Source organism: Sander lucioperca, chromosome 14 (assembly GCF_008315115.2).
Source record: "Sander lucioperca isolate FBNREF2018 chromosome 14, SLUC_FBN_1.2, whole genome shotgun sequence".
NCBI classification, from domain to species: Eukaryota; Metazoa; Chordata; class Actinopteri; order Perciformes; family Percidae; genus Sander; species Sander lucioperca.
This window is the reverse complement of record NC_050186.1, coordinates 22,197,808-22,212,491: the sequence shown is the minus strand read 5'-3', so window position 1 is coordinate 22,212,491 and position 14,684 is coordinate 22,197,808. Positions and strand designations below refer to the sequence as shown.

General features: G+C 35.4%; 1 protein-coding gene across 7 annotated transcripts in view; it reads left to right on the top strand.

Moving 5' to 3' along the window:
- The window catches only part of col11a2 (collagen, type XI, alpha 2), a 54,296-nt gene extending 47,273 nt beyond the window's left edge, over positions 1 to 7,023 (top strand). For all 7 annotated transcript variants that reach the window (XM_035991354.1, XM_031295544.2, XM_035991355.1 and 4 more), the window contains 11 exons: positions 7 to 114; positions 248 to 301; positions 523 to 684; positions 808 to 861; positions 1,026 to 1,061; positions 1,185 to 1,238; positions 1,325 to 1,610; positions 1,746 to 1,858; positions 2,276 to 2,344; positions 2,632 to 2,865; positions 4,186 to 7,023. In XM_035991354.1, coding sequence (XP_035847247.1) covers positions 7 to 114; positions 248 to 301; positions 523 to 684; positions 808 to 861; positions 1,026 to 1,061; positions 1,185 to 1,238; positions 1,325 to 1,610; positions 1,746 to 1,858; positions 2,276 to 2,344; positions 2,632 to 2,865; positions 4,186 to 4,332 — 1,317 coding nt within the window. In that variant the 3' untranslated portion in view covers positions 4,333 to 7,023. The remainder of the gene's footprint in view (positions 1 to 6; positions 115 to 247; positions 302 to 522; positions 685 to 807; positions 862 to 1,025; positions 1,062 to 1,184; positions 1,239 to 1,324; positions 1,611 to 1,745; positions 1,859 to 2,275; positions 2,345 to 2,631; positions 2,866 to 4,185) is intronic.
- Positions 7,024 to 14,684: the final 7,661 nt, after the last annotated feature.

Sequence of the window (14,684 nt, the reverse complement as noted above, 5' to 3'; positions counted from 1 at the left end):
TTATAGGGAGACTCAGGTGCTGTCGGCCCCCCAGGAAAAACCGGCCCCGTCGGCCCCCAGGGTCAACCAGGAAAACCCGGAACAGAAGGTCTCAGAGGACTCCCTGGATCAGTGGTCAGTAGAGATTTTGATTCATTTAAGTATTTGTTAATGCAACCAATAAACAAAACAATATTTCACGAGTAAGAAGTGATTATTTGAGGGGGGGGGTGCCCCTGTGCTAATTATGTTGCTAACTGTGTTTCAGGGTGAGCAAGGATCTCCAGGACTTGCTGGACAGAAAGGACCACCTGGACCTCTTGTAAGATAGCAATGCCTTTGCACTTTGACATACACTCCATTCTGTAAAATAACTTTGAACAGCAGTTCTTTGCATCTACTGCCTTCTCATTCAATCCTCCATTTCTCTTCCTGTCTTCCATCTCTTCCATCCTCTCTCTCTCTCTCTTCATGTTCCTCGACTCCTCCACCACCTCCTCACTGTCTTCTTCCTCTCCTCTTCTTTCTCTTCTTCTCCTGCAGGGACCTCCCGGTTTGCCTGGTCTGCGTGGAGACCCCGGTGCCAAAGGAGAGAAGGGACACCCAGGTCTTATCGGTCTCATTGGACCCCCTGGAGAGCAGGGAGAGAAGGGAGACAGAGGTCTGCCTGGGCCTCAGGGAACCTCTGGATCAAAAGGAGAGACTGTAAGTCTGACCGCTTTCACATGTGTTCGAGAGGGGCAACTCAACCACCCTTATTCACATTCATTTTGCTAATAATGTACGTAAACTATTCTCATGTTAGACATGTCTTGTGTTTTATTACAGGGAATGGCTGGAGGTACCGGACCCATCGGCCCTGCTGGTCCTCCTGGTCTGCCTGTGAGTGCCCGTACTGTTTTATTCCATAAACGTGCCATCTCACTTTGTTCTTCCTCTTGGCTCAGTTCCATAAGCTGTTATTAAGTACCATTGTAATTAGTAGCAGTAGTAAGACGCTGAAGGATGGTCACCAGCATTAAACTAAAGCCTCATATCTTTTACAGGGTCCTCAAGGTGTCAAAGGAGCTAAGGGCTCTTCTGTGAGTATACTTTAAGAGTGTTTGCACCACACAAAAATAAATGAAATTGTTCACGAAAAATGCACTACTGTGGATCTGATGCAGTAATGCTTCTTGGATCTTCCCTTTCCTTGCTGTGTTTAGGGAGGATCTGGTCCAAAGGGAGAAAAGGGTGTGCAAGGACCTCCTGGACCTCCTGTAAGTACATTTCAATTCTACTCACTTCATTGCACCTCACAGTTTTTTTGTCAGTTAACTGGTTAAAATGTAAACTTGCTTCCCAGGGCCCACCAGGCGAGGTCATTCAGCCCCTGCCCATCCAGAGGAGTCCCAAGTCCAAACGTTCCATCGACGCCAGCCAGCTGCTCCCCGAGACCGACTCCGACATGCCTGCATCTGACGCCGCGGGCACTGAGTTCCTGATCGGCACTGAAGGCATGGAGGAGATCTTTGGCTCTCTCAACTCACTGCGACAGGAGATCGAGACCATGCGTTTCCCTCTGGGTACCCAGGACAGCCCTGCCCGCACCTGCCAAGACCTGCACCTCAGCCAGCCAGAGCTCAAAGACGGTGAGGGAATTAACCTGAACAATGTAGCTTCTACCTGCTCAGAGATCCCTCTTAATGATCCCTCAGGTTGATTGAATATTGGCAGTGTTTTTATGTTTTTTCCACCTTGCTTTATCTCTCTGTCGCCCTCTGCAGGAGAATACTGGATCGACCCCAACCAGGGCTGCTCCAGAGACTCCTTCAAGGTCTTCTGTAATTTCACCAGCGGAGCAGAGACGTGCCTGTACCCCAGCCAGAGCATCAACACGGTCAGTCCACCCAATCAGCTACACTGTAAAATCTGCTGTGTTGTTGTAAAAATAAATTTGAATGTATATTTTAAATGTGGGCCCCAGGAAGACTAGGTGTGCTTAAGGGCACAGCTCATGGGGATCCTATAATAAACTAAACGAATGTCTGAGTGCCAGTTAAGAAAACCATTAAAAATGTAAGGGATAGGAATGATGCATTTGTGTGTACTAAAAAATAATAATTCAAAATTGCATTTGTACATCGTTTTTTCACATTTGTAATACAACTAAGAAGATCCCAGTGCTATAGTGGCTCAGAAAAACTCTAGGTTGATGTAAAATGGTCTTATTCTCCAACACAAGCTGTATTTATTTCTTTGTGCAAAAAAATAAACATATCAAAATAATGTGTGATTTGGACCATTCTGGTGGCAGGTGAAGATGAGCTCCTGGGACAATGAGACTCCAGGATCCTGGTACAGTGAGTTTGCCACTGGTAGTAAGGTTAGTAACCCTCTGTGACAATAAGACTGGTTGTGTAACTTGTTTTTAAATGATAGTTTAGTTCTTAATTTTACTTAATTACCTTTTTGTTCTCGCCATCTGTTTTCTCTTCCTGACTCCACTCATTTTTCCTTCTTGCTCCCTTTTTCCTTCACTGTCATCCCTTTGCGTGCATTCTCTCCTTTTCATCTTCCACCCTTTCGTCCCTATTATGTGCTTGTCCTTCCTCCAAATCCCATTTTGTTACCTCCTCTTCGTCCTCTTCACGCTCCTCCTCCTCCTCCCAGTTCTCCTACGTGGACGCTGCCGGTGAGCCTGTGGGCGTAGTCCAGCTGGGCTTCCTTCGTCTCCTGAGCGTCCAGGCCCGCCAGAACCTCACCTACCACTGCCACCGCTCTGTGGCCTGGGCCGACCGAAGCGCCAACAACTACGACAGGGCGCTGCACCTCCAGGGCGCCAACGACGACAAGCTGAGCTACGAGACCAACCCTTACATCAAAGCTTTGGTCGATGGCTGCTCTGTGAGTTTAGAAAAAGACAATGTAGTGCACATCCATGTAGCTGCTGGTGCAGGACAAAAAAGTAAATGTAGAAAGAAGGTAAAATCCGCACAACAGCTCAATGCTCCGAAAAATACTTTAATAAGGCACACATTTCGGTCCACAATCTGGCCTTCCTGACACACTTGAGGAAGGCCAGATTGTGGGCCGAAACGTTGTGTGCCTTATTACAGTATTTTTCGGAGCATTGAGCTGTCGTGTGGACTTTACCTTCTTTCTGCTCTGTGAGTTTACACACATAGACTTATTCTACCCTGTTGAAGACTCCATGTTATTGAGTATTCCTAGAAAACAGTGTATATTTGATATTGATCCCATACTGCACTATAATGATAATAATATTAAACTTAATTTATGCTTTACATGCACTTGTTGGCATAACCCATCCAACATGTAGCCAGTGAAGCCAACACATTTTTTAACAGTCTGCCCATCTTCCTTTCCTATCAAATGAAACTGCCTCTCTCTCTCTAAGTGACATCCCATTGGTTTGCAATGCAAATTGATCCCTTGTGTGTTATCTCCCACCTTATTATTATGTTACGGGAAAGGCATCACATTAGGAACATAAGTATACCGTTTCATGGGACCTTTAAGGTTATGAACTTTGGAGGGTTCCCCACCTGTCATCTACAATCATTCAGCAGGCTATTGATATTTGCTGACTACAATTTGATAATTAATATGTTGTCTGCTTACACTGTGTGGTCACATATTATTAAGTACAATTACTTAAAGTACACAAAAGGTTTTTAAAACATGTGATTCCCTCATTTTGCTGCAAGTCCCAGTAGAAACCAAACCACTGCAACTTTTACACTGATTGTCTACGATATTATTTAACCTTGAATGCTCTTGAAAAGCCCAGAGTGCTTCCAAAAATATGTTGTTGTCTCTAAAAACTACCTTTAAATATTTACCATATTTAATATTTAACCATATACAATATTTACAGTAAAGAATTTAGTTTAACTTAACCTGTTTGGATATACTGTCTATTGAATATATTGTCTTGAAATTGTAGTGGCACACAGGAAGTGCTTTCTACTTTTCACAAGTATCAGGCTACCACATATTGACTGCATCAGAATTGTTACTCTATTTTTTATTCCCCCTGTTATTATGCAGATAAAAAATATGAAAATATTGAAAATTATACATTAAATATTTTTCCACAATCATGCCACATGTAAATATCTTGGTTCCAACACGTCTCTCTCTCTTTCTCTCTCTCTCTCTCTCTCTCTCTCTCTCTCTCTCTCTCTCTCTCTCTCTCTGCAGTATCGTAAGGGCTTTGACAGGACAGTCCTGGAGATCAACACACCTCAGGTGGAGCATCTTCCTCTGCTGGATATCAAGGTGTCAGACTTTGGGGAGAGCAACCAGCAGTTTGGCTTTGAAGTGGGACCTGTCTGTTTCCAAGGCTAAAAAAACCACACACACACACACACACACACACACGCATCATGCAAAGAACAACACGTGCAAATACTCACGCACATACACACATGCACTTAGAGACACACTTTTATATAATAAACATACATGCCCAGTAATTTGTAAATTAACTTGTAAATGATATGAAACACACACACACAAGCCCACAGACACACACACTAACACACGCAGATGCTGTTGTGAGACAACCACACACTCACACTCAAGTACGTGCCTGGGGAAAGCAACATCCTCCCAACAATTAATGGACGTCAAAAAAAAAAGTGAAGAGAAATAAAAAATACTCGCGGAGAGGAGACCATCGTTTGGGTGCACGACCGCGAGAAAGGAAGGAAAAACCAGGAGAAGGTGTTCTTCGGAACAAAACGGTGTTTTCTTTACCAGCAGCGAAAGGGACCGCCCTGACAAAGAGGGCAAGCCGGTAACCTGAGGCCTGAAGCCCCCCCCGTCTCCGATCCCCCTCTCACTCTTCTCTCCTCCCCGCTGTCTCTTGTTTCCACTCATCTCACCTGCTCTACCTCCCCCCTCCTCCTCCCACAAATGGGTCACACTTGGACATTATTTCCATTTCTTTAATCCCACGTTCAAACTGCGAGCAACGTGGTCGTGACAGTCACTTTTTCATGATCAACAAGAGGTGCAAATGGCTCCTATGTAGCTGTCTGCATCTATGACGTTTCGGACGGTTAAATGGTGTGTTTTGTTTCACTGCTTTGGCATTTAATCCTTTAGTCATTCAGATAAAAAGTAATTCATAATTGAAAGTTTGAAATCAACTTTTTATCCGTTTTGCACTTGCCAGAAGTTATTTTACTTCTGAACCAAAACTAAATGAAAACAATAGACACCAAACTGTCCGGTAAAATGACGGCCAGTGGTCAGAAATGTTCAGCTGTTGCCAACATAAAGCTTTGGGCCATCTCTGTAAAAGGGCTAACTCATCTGGTCGTCTAGTTTTGTAAGAAATATGCGAAAGTCAAGTGACTTGTCAATCATGTTGCTCACATTGAAAACACAGAGTAACTCTCAGCTTGTATCTTATTACATCAAAGAATACAACTAAAGAATTAAAGCCACCAGTTTCCACCCAGAATAAAATGAGGGTTGTCTTGTTTAAGCTGCCAAGTGAATTTTCTATTATTTGTAATATTCTCTTCATAGCCACCTTGCAGTTTTATTAAAAAAGTCTAAAAATGATGATTAAGAATCCAGTGTAATGCAGGATTTAGTTTTTTATTTTTTTCAACTGGACAATCTTTTCTCAGCCCTGAGAGCAGCAGAATCTCTTGGAATTTGTTAGCATTGAACAAAACCTGCTGCATGCAGAGGCAGGATAGAAGATCCTAGATCAGTGAATTTAAAAGCCATTATTTTTGTAAACTGTGCTGAACTTGATGCTATTGTACTTGCATGTTACTGGTGCCTTTTTAAAAGGGCTGATTCCTCCTCTTTAGATCATGGATCAGGCTACCAGGGTCGCTACCACACACCAGTCCAGTATTTGCTGAGTCACTTTTGGGTACTTTGATTATTGTTTTCCATCCAGAATGCATTTTCTGATTTCGCCTCCAAGCGCAGAACATCATCAGGGTTTAAATATGTATATGAGATTCAAAGTTCCCTCCTTTTTTTCATACAGCAGTGAATAAAATGTATGCTTTACTGAAAGAAACTGTGTGGCAAGGTGCTAATTATACCAAAGCATAAAAGTTTTAGTATTCACTTTGAGTCCTTTATTTTTCTTTAGTCTCTTCATGAAGCTTTAACTGGGGGAAAATGTGCATTACATTCCATTTGTACAGAAATAGTGATATTCTATTGTATTTATTTAAAACAAACAGGGTGCTTTGAGATTAAAGAAATACACAGACCACCAAATATTCCAGTCAAATGTGGTATATTTCATTTGTATTTATTTCCTGTAGCTGACACTTGAAGGTAAAGTGAAGCGAGTGACTCACATGTTAAACTCACTGCTAGCCTGAGTTATGGTGCTTCTGTCCACGCCCTTTCCAAACTCCTTTTGTAGAACCAAAGAATCTGTGGCCATATTTTATTGTAATATCCCTTTTTAGTGTTTTCAACAACTGTACTGTGCTGTTAAATTTTGCTTCCTCTGTAATGATTAAATGGTGACTCTCCAGTTCTGTCACTTTTCCTTGTTGTTGCTACTGTTTCTACTTGGCGTATTTTAGTTTCAACATCAGGTTATTGCTTTGCTAGGCTTTGAAATGAATCCCAGATTTACAGTTTACGGAGTCAGCCCCTGCATTGATATACATTGAGGTGCTAAAAATGTTGACACACAATCCTCTTATTTTTTCAAATTTCTGAGATTACAGCGGGTAGGAGAAAGGTTATGAGAGGGAGGAGAAGATTATTGTTTGTAAGTATAACGTGGCTATGGGTTCTGGTTTTTTTATTTTTTTCTCACTACAGCAGGGAAATGGGGTGGGATGGCCAAAACCTAAAAATTTCAAAATAAATCTGACTTTGAGATTCTCCAGAGAGAATGACCTCAACTATTTGCTTTTATTGTGTTGAAGACAAATGTTTCAACAAAAAATATGGTGCTGTAAAGAGAAAAAAGTATTATTTTATAATGTGTGTAAGTAATTTTTCAAAATTCTTGTTTCTGTAATATATAATCTTTTAAAAAGAGCTGCTTGACTCTTGTTTTTCTTCCAAACCCCTGTCATCAGTAGTTCTCTTCAGTAGCAGGTAGTTTTAATAATAGATATGACATGACCTACCACTTGGAGTCCATATCAAAACCTTGGTGTGAGTTAAAGCAGTTTTCCAAAACTGAGGGAACTATAAAAATATCCCAAATGGCATTACTTGGATATACAATCTTGTTTACAGAACTTTAAATGCAAAAATTATAATACTTTGATACTTAAGGTTGTGCTATAGCCTTTTATTGTCAAGCTTGCTGTACAGACAAAACTGTGTACAGTACAGCTGGATGCCGTAAAAATGTTTTGGTATAGTATGTCAAATAATAAGTTAAAAAAAATCAGTATGTCGAAAACAAGTCATAAACAAGTCATGGTACTATGTGTCATGATGATGTCATTTTACAGTCCATGATCATGATTGTGGGTTTAGTTTAGTTTACTGCTTTATTTTGTAGGGTCACTTCTCACGTGTCATATCCTGCCTTGTGTTTTTTCTCACCTTTGTAATTGTCTGCCCTGCCCTGGTGTGTTTCAGCTGTTCATCAGCCCTCAGGTCACCTGTCTCTTGTTACAACCAACAGTGAGCTCCTAGTAGGTACTAGAGGCGGCTATAAGGATTATACACCGGAAGACTACCTCAAAGCAATGGCACAGGAGCTCATTGCCTGAGTGGTTAAGGAACTTCTAAGAACCCTTGATTCCAAGAATAAAGCTTGCTAAATTAAATAGATTTTGCTCACAATTGAGTGTGCTGATGTTTTTTTAATTATAAAAATGTTATGTAAAAGGTCATAGTATAGAATGCCATAAAAATGTCATGTTAAAGGTCATTGTATAGTATGTCGAAATGTAAAAAGTCATATTATACTATGTCGAAAAAAGTCATAAAGATGTCATAGTATAGTATATCGTATCAAAAAGTCATAGTAGTATGTCGAAAAAGTCATGAAAAAGTCTTAGTATAGTATCTCGAAAAAAAATGGTATGGTAAAAATACCAATGGTAAAAAGCATAGGAAGTCATATTATAGTATGTTGAAAAAAGTCAATTAGTCATAGTTTAGTTTGTTGAAAAGGTCATAAAAAGTCATAGTATATTATGTCAAAAAAGTCATAAAAATTCATAATATAGCATGTAATATGAATGTCATAAAAAGTCATATATAGTATGTCGGAAAAAGTATGGTATGTTAAATAAAGTCATAAAAAGTCATAGTATAAATGTCTAAAAAAAAAGTATCTAAAAAAAAGTCATATAAAAGTTATAGTATAGTATGTTGAAAAGTCATAAAAGTCATATAATAGAATGTCATTAAAATGTCATAAAAAGTCATAGTATACTATGTCCAAAAAAGTATATTGAAAAAAGTTATAAAACTCCTAGTATAGTATGTTGAAAAAAGCCATAGAAAGTCATAATATAGTGTGTCATATAAAAGACATAAAAAGTCATGGTAAAGTGTGACGAAAAAGTCATAGCATCGTATGTTGAAAAGTCATAAAAAGTCTTAGAATAGTATGTTAAAAAAAAGTCATTAAAAAAGCCATAGTATATTATGTCGAAAAGGTCATGAAAGTTATAGTATAGTATGCAGAGAAAAGTCTTAAAAAAGGTCTTAGAATAGTATGTCAAAAGTCATAAAAATTCATAGTATAGTATGTCAAAAAAATCATAAAAAGTCATAGTATATTATGTCGAAAAAGGTCATAGTATAGTATGTAAAAAAAAAGTCAAAATATAGTATGTTGAAAAAAGTTCATAGTATAGTATATTGAAAAAAAGTCATTAAAAAGTCATAATATAGTATGTTGAAATAAGTGATAAAGTCATAGTATAGTATGCTGAAAAAAGTCATACAAAGTCATAATATAGTATGTTGAAAAAAGTGATAAAAAAGTCATAGTATAGTATGTCGAAAAAAGCCATACAAATAATAATATACTATGTCGAAAAAAGTAATAAAAAGTCATAGTATATTATGTCGAAAAAAAGTCATAGTATAGTATGTCAAAAAAAGTTCATAGTATAGTATATTGAAAAAATGTCATAAAACGTCATAGTATAGTATGTCGAAAAAAGCCAAAAAAGAATAGTATAGTATGTTGAAAAAAGCCTTAAAAAGACAAACTACAGTATGTCGTAAAAAAAGTCATAAAACGTCAAAGTATAGTTGAAAACCCCATAAAAAATCAATCAAAAGTCATAGTATAGTATGTCGAAAAAAGCCATGAAAAGTCATAGTATAGTATGTCGAAAAAAAACATAAAACGTCATAGTATAGTATGTCAAAAAAAAGCCAAAAAAGAATAGTATAGTATGTTGAAAAAAGCCTTAAAAAGACATACTACAGTATGTCGTAAAAAAAGTCATAAAAAGTCATGGTATATTATGTCGAAAAAAGCCATAAAAAGTCATAGTGTAGATTGTTGATAAAAGTCATAAAAAAGTAATAGTATAGTATGTTGAATAAAGGTCATTGTATACTATGTCGAAAAAGTGATAAAAAGTCATAATACAGTATGTAAAAAAAAAAGTGATAAAAAAGTCATAGTATAGTGTGTTGAAAAAAGTCATAAGAATTCATAGTATAGTATGTCGAAAAAGTCATAGTATAATATGTCGAATAAAGCCAGAAAAAGTCATGATATAGTATTTCAAAAAAGCCACAGAACGTCATAATAGGCCTATAGTATGTAAAAAAAAGAAGTCAAAATGTAGTATGTTGAAAAGAGTATTAAAAAAGCCATAGCATAGTATGTTGAAAAAAAGTCATAGTATTGTATGTTGAAAAAGCCATAAAAAAAGTCATAGTATAGTATGTTGAAAAAAGTCATAGTATAGTATGTCAAAAAAAGGCAGAAAAAAGTCATAGCATGGTATGTCGGAAAAAGTCAAAAAAAGGTCATAGTATAGCATGTAACAAAAAGGCTAAGTATAGCATGTGGAAAAAAGTCACAAAAGTTATGGTATAGTATGAGGAAAAAAAGTCATAGTATAGTATGTCAAAAAAAAACATATAAAGTCAAAGTATAGTATGTCAATAAAAGTCATAGTATAGTATTTCGAAAAAAAAAAGTCATAGTATAGTATGTTGAAAAAAGTCATAGTATAGTGTGTTGAAAAAAGTCATAAAAATTCATAGTATAGTATGTTGATAAAAGTCATAAAACAATCATAGTATAGTCTGTCGAAAAAAACATAAAACGTCATAGTATAGTATGTCGAAAAAGTCATAGTATAGTATGTTGAATAAAGCCAGAAAAAGTCATGATATATTTCATAAAAGCCACAGAACGTCATAATAGGCCTACAGTATGTAAAAAAAAAAAGTCAAAATGTAGTATGTTGAAAAGAGTAATAAAGAAGTCATAGTATAGTAAAACGAAACAAAATGATAGTATAGTGTGTTGAAAAAGTCATAAAAAATCATAGTATAGTCTGTCGAAAAAAGCCATAAAATTAATAATATAGTATGGCGAAAAAAGCCATAAAAAAGTCATAGTATAGTATGTCGAAAAAAGTCATAGTATAGTATGTCAGAAAAAGTCAAAAAAAGGTCATAGTATAGCACGTAATAAAAAGGCTAAGTATAGCATGTGGAAAAAAGTCACAAAAGTCATAGTATAGTATGTCGAAAAAAACCATATAAAGTCAAAGTATAGTCTGTCAAAAAAAGTCATAGTATAGTATTTCGAAAAAAAAAGTCATAGTATAGTATGTCGAAAAAAAAACATAATTAAAAGTCAAAATGTAGTATGTTGAAAAGAGTAATAAAAAAGTCATAGTATAGTAAGTCGAAACAAAATGATAGTATAGTGTGTTGAAAAAGTCATAAAAAATCATAGTATAGTCTGTCGAAAAAAGCCATAAAACGTCATAATATAGTATGTCGAAAAAAGTGATAAAAAGTCATAGCATAGTATGTTGAAAAAAAGTCATAGTATTGTATGTTGAAAAAGCCATAAAAAAAGTCATAGTATAGTATGTCGAAAAAGTCAAAAAAAGGTCATAGTATAGCATGTAATAAAAAGGCTAAGTATAGCATGTGGAAAAAAGTCACAAAAGTCATGGTATAGTATGAGGGAAAAAACAATAAAAAAAGTCATAGTATAGTATGTCCAAAAAAAGTCATAGTATAGTATGTCAAAAAAAAACATATAATGTCAAAGTATAGTATGTCAAAAAAAAGTCATAGTATAGTATTTCGGAAAAAAAAAAGTCATAGTATAGTATGTGGAAAAAAGTCATAGTATAGTGTGTTGAAAAAAGTCATAAAAATTCATAGTATAGTATGTTGATAAAAGTCATAAATCAATCATAGTATAGTCTGTCGAAAAAAACATAAAACGTCATAGTATATTATGTCGAAAAAGTCATAGTATAGTATGTCGAATAAAGCCAGAAAAAGTCATGATATAGTATTTCATAAAAGCCACAGAACGTCATAATAGGCATATCATAGTATAGCATGTAACAAAAAGGCAGTATAGCATGTGGAAAAAAGTCACAAAAGTCATGGTATAGTATGAGGAAAAAAAGTCATAGTATAGTATGTCGAAAAAAACAGTATAGTATAGTATGTCGAAAAAAAACATATAAAGTCAAAGTATAGTATGTCCAAAAAAAGTCATAGTATAGTATTTCGAAAAAAAAGTCATAGTATAGTATGTTGAAAAAAGTCATAAAAATTCAGAGTATAGTATGTCTGTAAGTTTCTTATTTGATTAGGACAATGCACATTAAACAACATTTCTGTAAATGCACCAGTGTTAACCAGTCGCATAATTTTCAACTGTAGTCCTAATTACCTAGCATGCATGTCTTTGTGGTGGGAAGAAACCGGAGCAAACCCACACAAACACGGGCAGAACATGCAAACTCCACACAGGGAGGTTTGGAATGACCTGGATTCGAACCAAGAACCTTCTTGCTGTGAGGCAGAAGTGCTAACCACTGAGCCACTGTGCTGCCTGATGTCAATAAAAGTCATAAAACAATCATAGTATAGTCTGTCGAAAAAAAACATAAAACGTCATAGTATAGTATGTCGAAAAAGTCATAGTATAGTATGTCAAATAAAGCCAGAAAAAGTCATGATATAGTATTTCATAAAAGCCACAGAATGTCATAATAGGCCTACTTTATGTAAAAAAAAAAGTCAAAATGTAGTATGTTGAAAAGAGTAATAAAGAAGTCATAGTATAGTAAGTCGAAACAAAATGATAGTATAGTGTGTTGAAAAAGTCATAAAAAATCATAGTATAGTCTGTCGAAAAAAGCCATAAAACGTCATAGTATAGTATGTCGAAAAAGCCATAAAATTAATAATATAGTATGGCGAAAAAAGCCATAAAAAAGTCATAGTATAGTATGTCGAAAAAAGGCAGAAAAAAGTCATAGCATGGTATGTCAGAAAAAATCAAAAAAAGGTCATAGTATAGCATGTAATAAAAAGGCTAAGTATAGTATGAGGAAAAAAAGTCAAAGTATAGTATGTCAAAAAAAGTCATAGTATAGTATTTCGAAAAAGTGTCATAGTATAGTATGTCGAAAAAAAAAAACATAACAATTAATAGTATGGTATTTCAAAAAACGTCATAAAGAGTCATAGTATAGTATGACAATAAAAAGTCATGGTATAGTAAATAAAAAAAGTCATGGAAAAGTCATGGTGTATAGTATGTCATGAAAGCCGCAGAAAGTCATAGTATAGCATAGTTTAGTATGTCAAAAAAAGGGTCATAGTATAGTATGTGTAAAAAAAGTCATAGTATAGTATGTTGAAAAAAAGTCATAGTAAAGTATGTCGAAGAAAACCATAAAAAGTCATAGTATAGTATGTCATAAAAAGTCATAGCATAGTATGTTGAAAAAAGCAATAGAAAGTCATAGTATAATATGGTGATAAAAGTCATAAGAAAGTAACAGTGTTGTGGTTATGGATATTTCTGTTGGGGTTGTTTATATTTCTGTTGCCTGTTTGCATATTTCTGTATGTTTCCTGTTTTGTATATTGATGCTGTATATTTCTGTTCCCTATTGTGTATATTTTGATTGTGTATTATTCTAGTAGTGTATGTTTTTGTTTTCTGTTTTATTTTGAAGTTCCTGTTTTCTCCCTCGTGTTGTCTAGTCTTACTTCCTGTCTTGTGTTTTCCCGCCTGTGTGATTGTCTAATGTGCTCCACCTGTTCCCCAGCCCTGGTGTCACCTGTCCCGTGTTTGCTCGTTACCTAGTTTATTTAGCCTCTGTGTTCCCTTTGTCTCTTGTCAGATTGTTGTTCGTGTTTGTATCCTGTCAGTTTGTTGCAGTCAGTGTACCTGTTTTTTTAAATCTTCCCTGTGGACTTTTCTTCCTGTGAGTTTTCCCTGTGTTTTGTCCAGTCTCTGTGCTCCCGGTTTTTGAGATCCCATTGTTGGTTTTTTCATTATCTTGGACTTTAGTTTTTGCCTTTTTGGATCCCTTTTGTTGGGTTGAACTCTGCCTTTTGTGTCAATAAATCATCGAGCTCAAACCTTCTCCTGCCTGCCTGCCTTTCTCTGCATTTGGGTCCTTTAATTCCCTGCACTGTCACAAATAGTATAGTATGTCGAATTTAGGTCATTGTCGGAGAAAAGCCATGAAAAGTCATAGTATAATATGTTAAAAGATATAAAAAAGTAATAGTATAGTATGTTGAAAAAAGTATAGTATATTGAAAAAAGTAAAGTATAGTATGTCAAAAAAAGTCATAGTACAGTATCATAGTCGAATTAAGGTCATTGTATACTATGTCGAAAAAAAGCCATAAAAATGAATAGTATAGTATGTCGAATAAAGTGATAAAGAGTCATAGTTTATTACGTGTGTATTATGTCATAGAAAGCCATAGTATAGTATGTCCAAAAAAGCTATAAAAAGTCATAGTATGTAGAAAAATTGTGAAAAAACGTCATAGTTTAGTTTTAGTAAGTCGAAAAAATATGAAAAAAGTCATAGTATAGTATATCGAAAAAAAATATGAAAAAGTCATAGTATAGTATGTTGAAAAATCGAAAACGTGAAAAAGTCATAGTATATTATGCCGAAAAAATATGAAAAGAGTCATAGTATGTAGAAAAATTATAAAAAAAAAAGTCATAGTATAGTTTCTCAAAAAAAAGGCTTGGTACAGTATGTCGAAAAAAGTCATAGTTTAGTATGTCGAAAAAATATGAAAAAAGTCATAGTATTGTATGTCAAAAAAAGTCATATGGTAGGTCGGAAAAACATGAAAAAAGTCTTAGAATGTCGAAATAAGTCATAGTATACTATGACTTTTTTTCGACATACTATACTATGACTGCTTTCATAATTTTTCTACATACTATACTATGACTTTTTTCAGAATTTTTCGACGTACTATACTATGACTTTTTTTGACATACTAATCTATGACTTTTTTTCGACATACTATACTATGACTTTTTTCAACATTCTGTGACTTTATTCATATTTTTTCGACATACTATACTATGACTTTTTCATATTTTTTTGACATGCTATACTATGACTTTTTTCATATTTTTTCTACATACTAGCCCTCCAGGAACCCTGCACACCAGGCGAACCTGTGTACCTGAAATTAAACACCCCTTTCCGGACTAAACCCCTTGCTCCGTC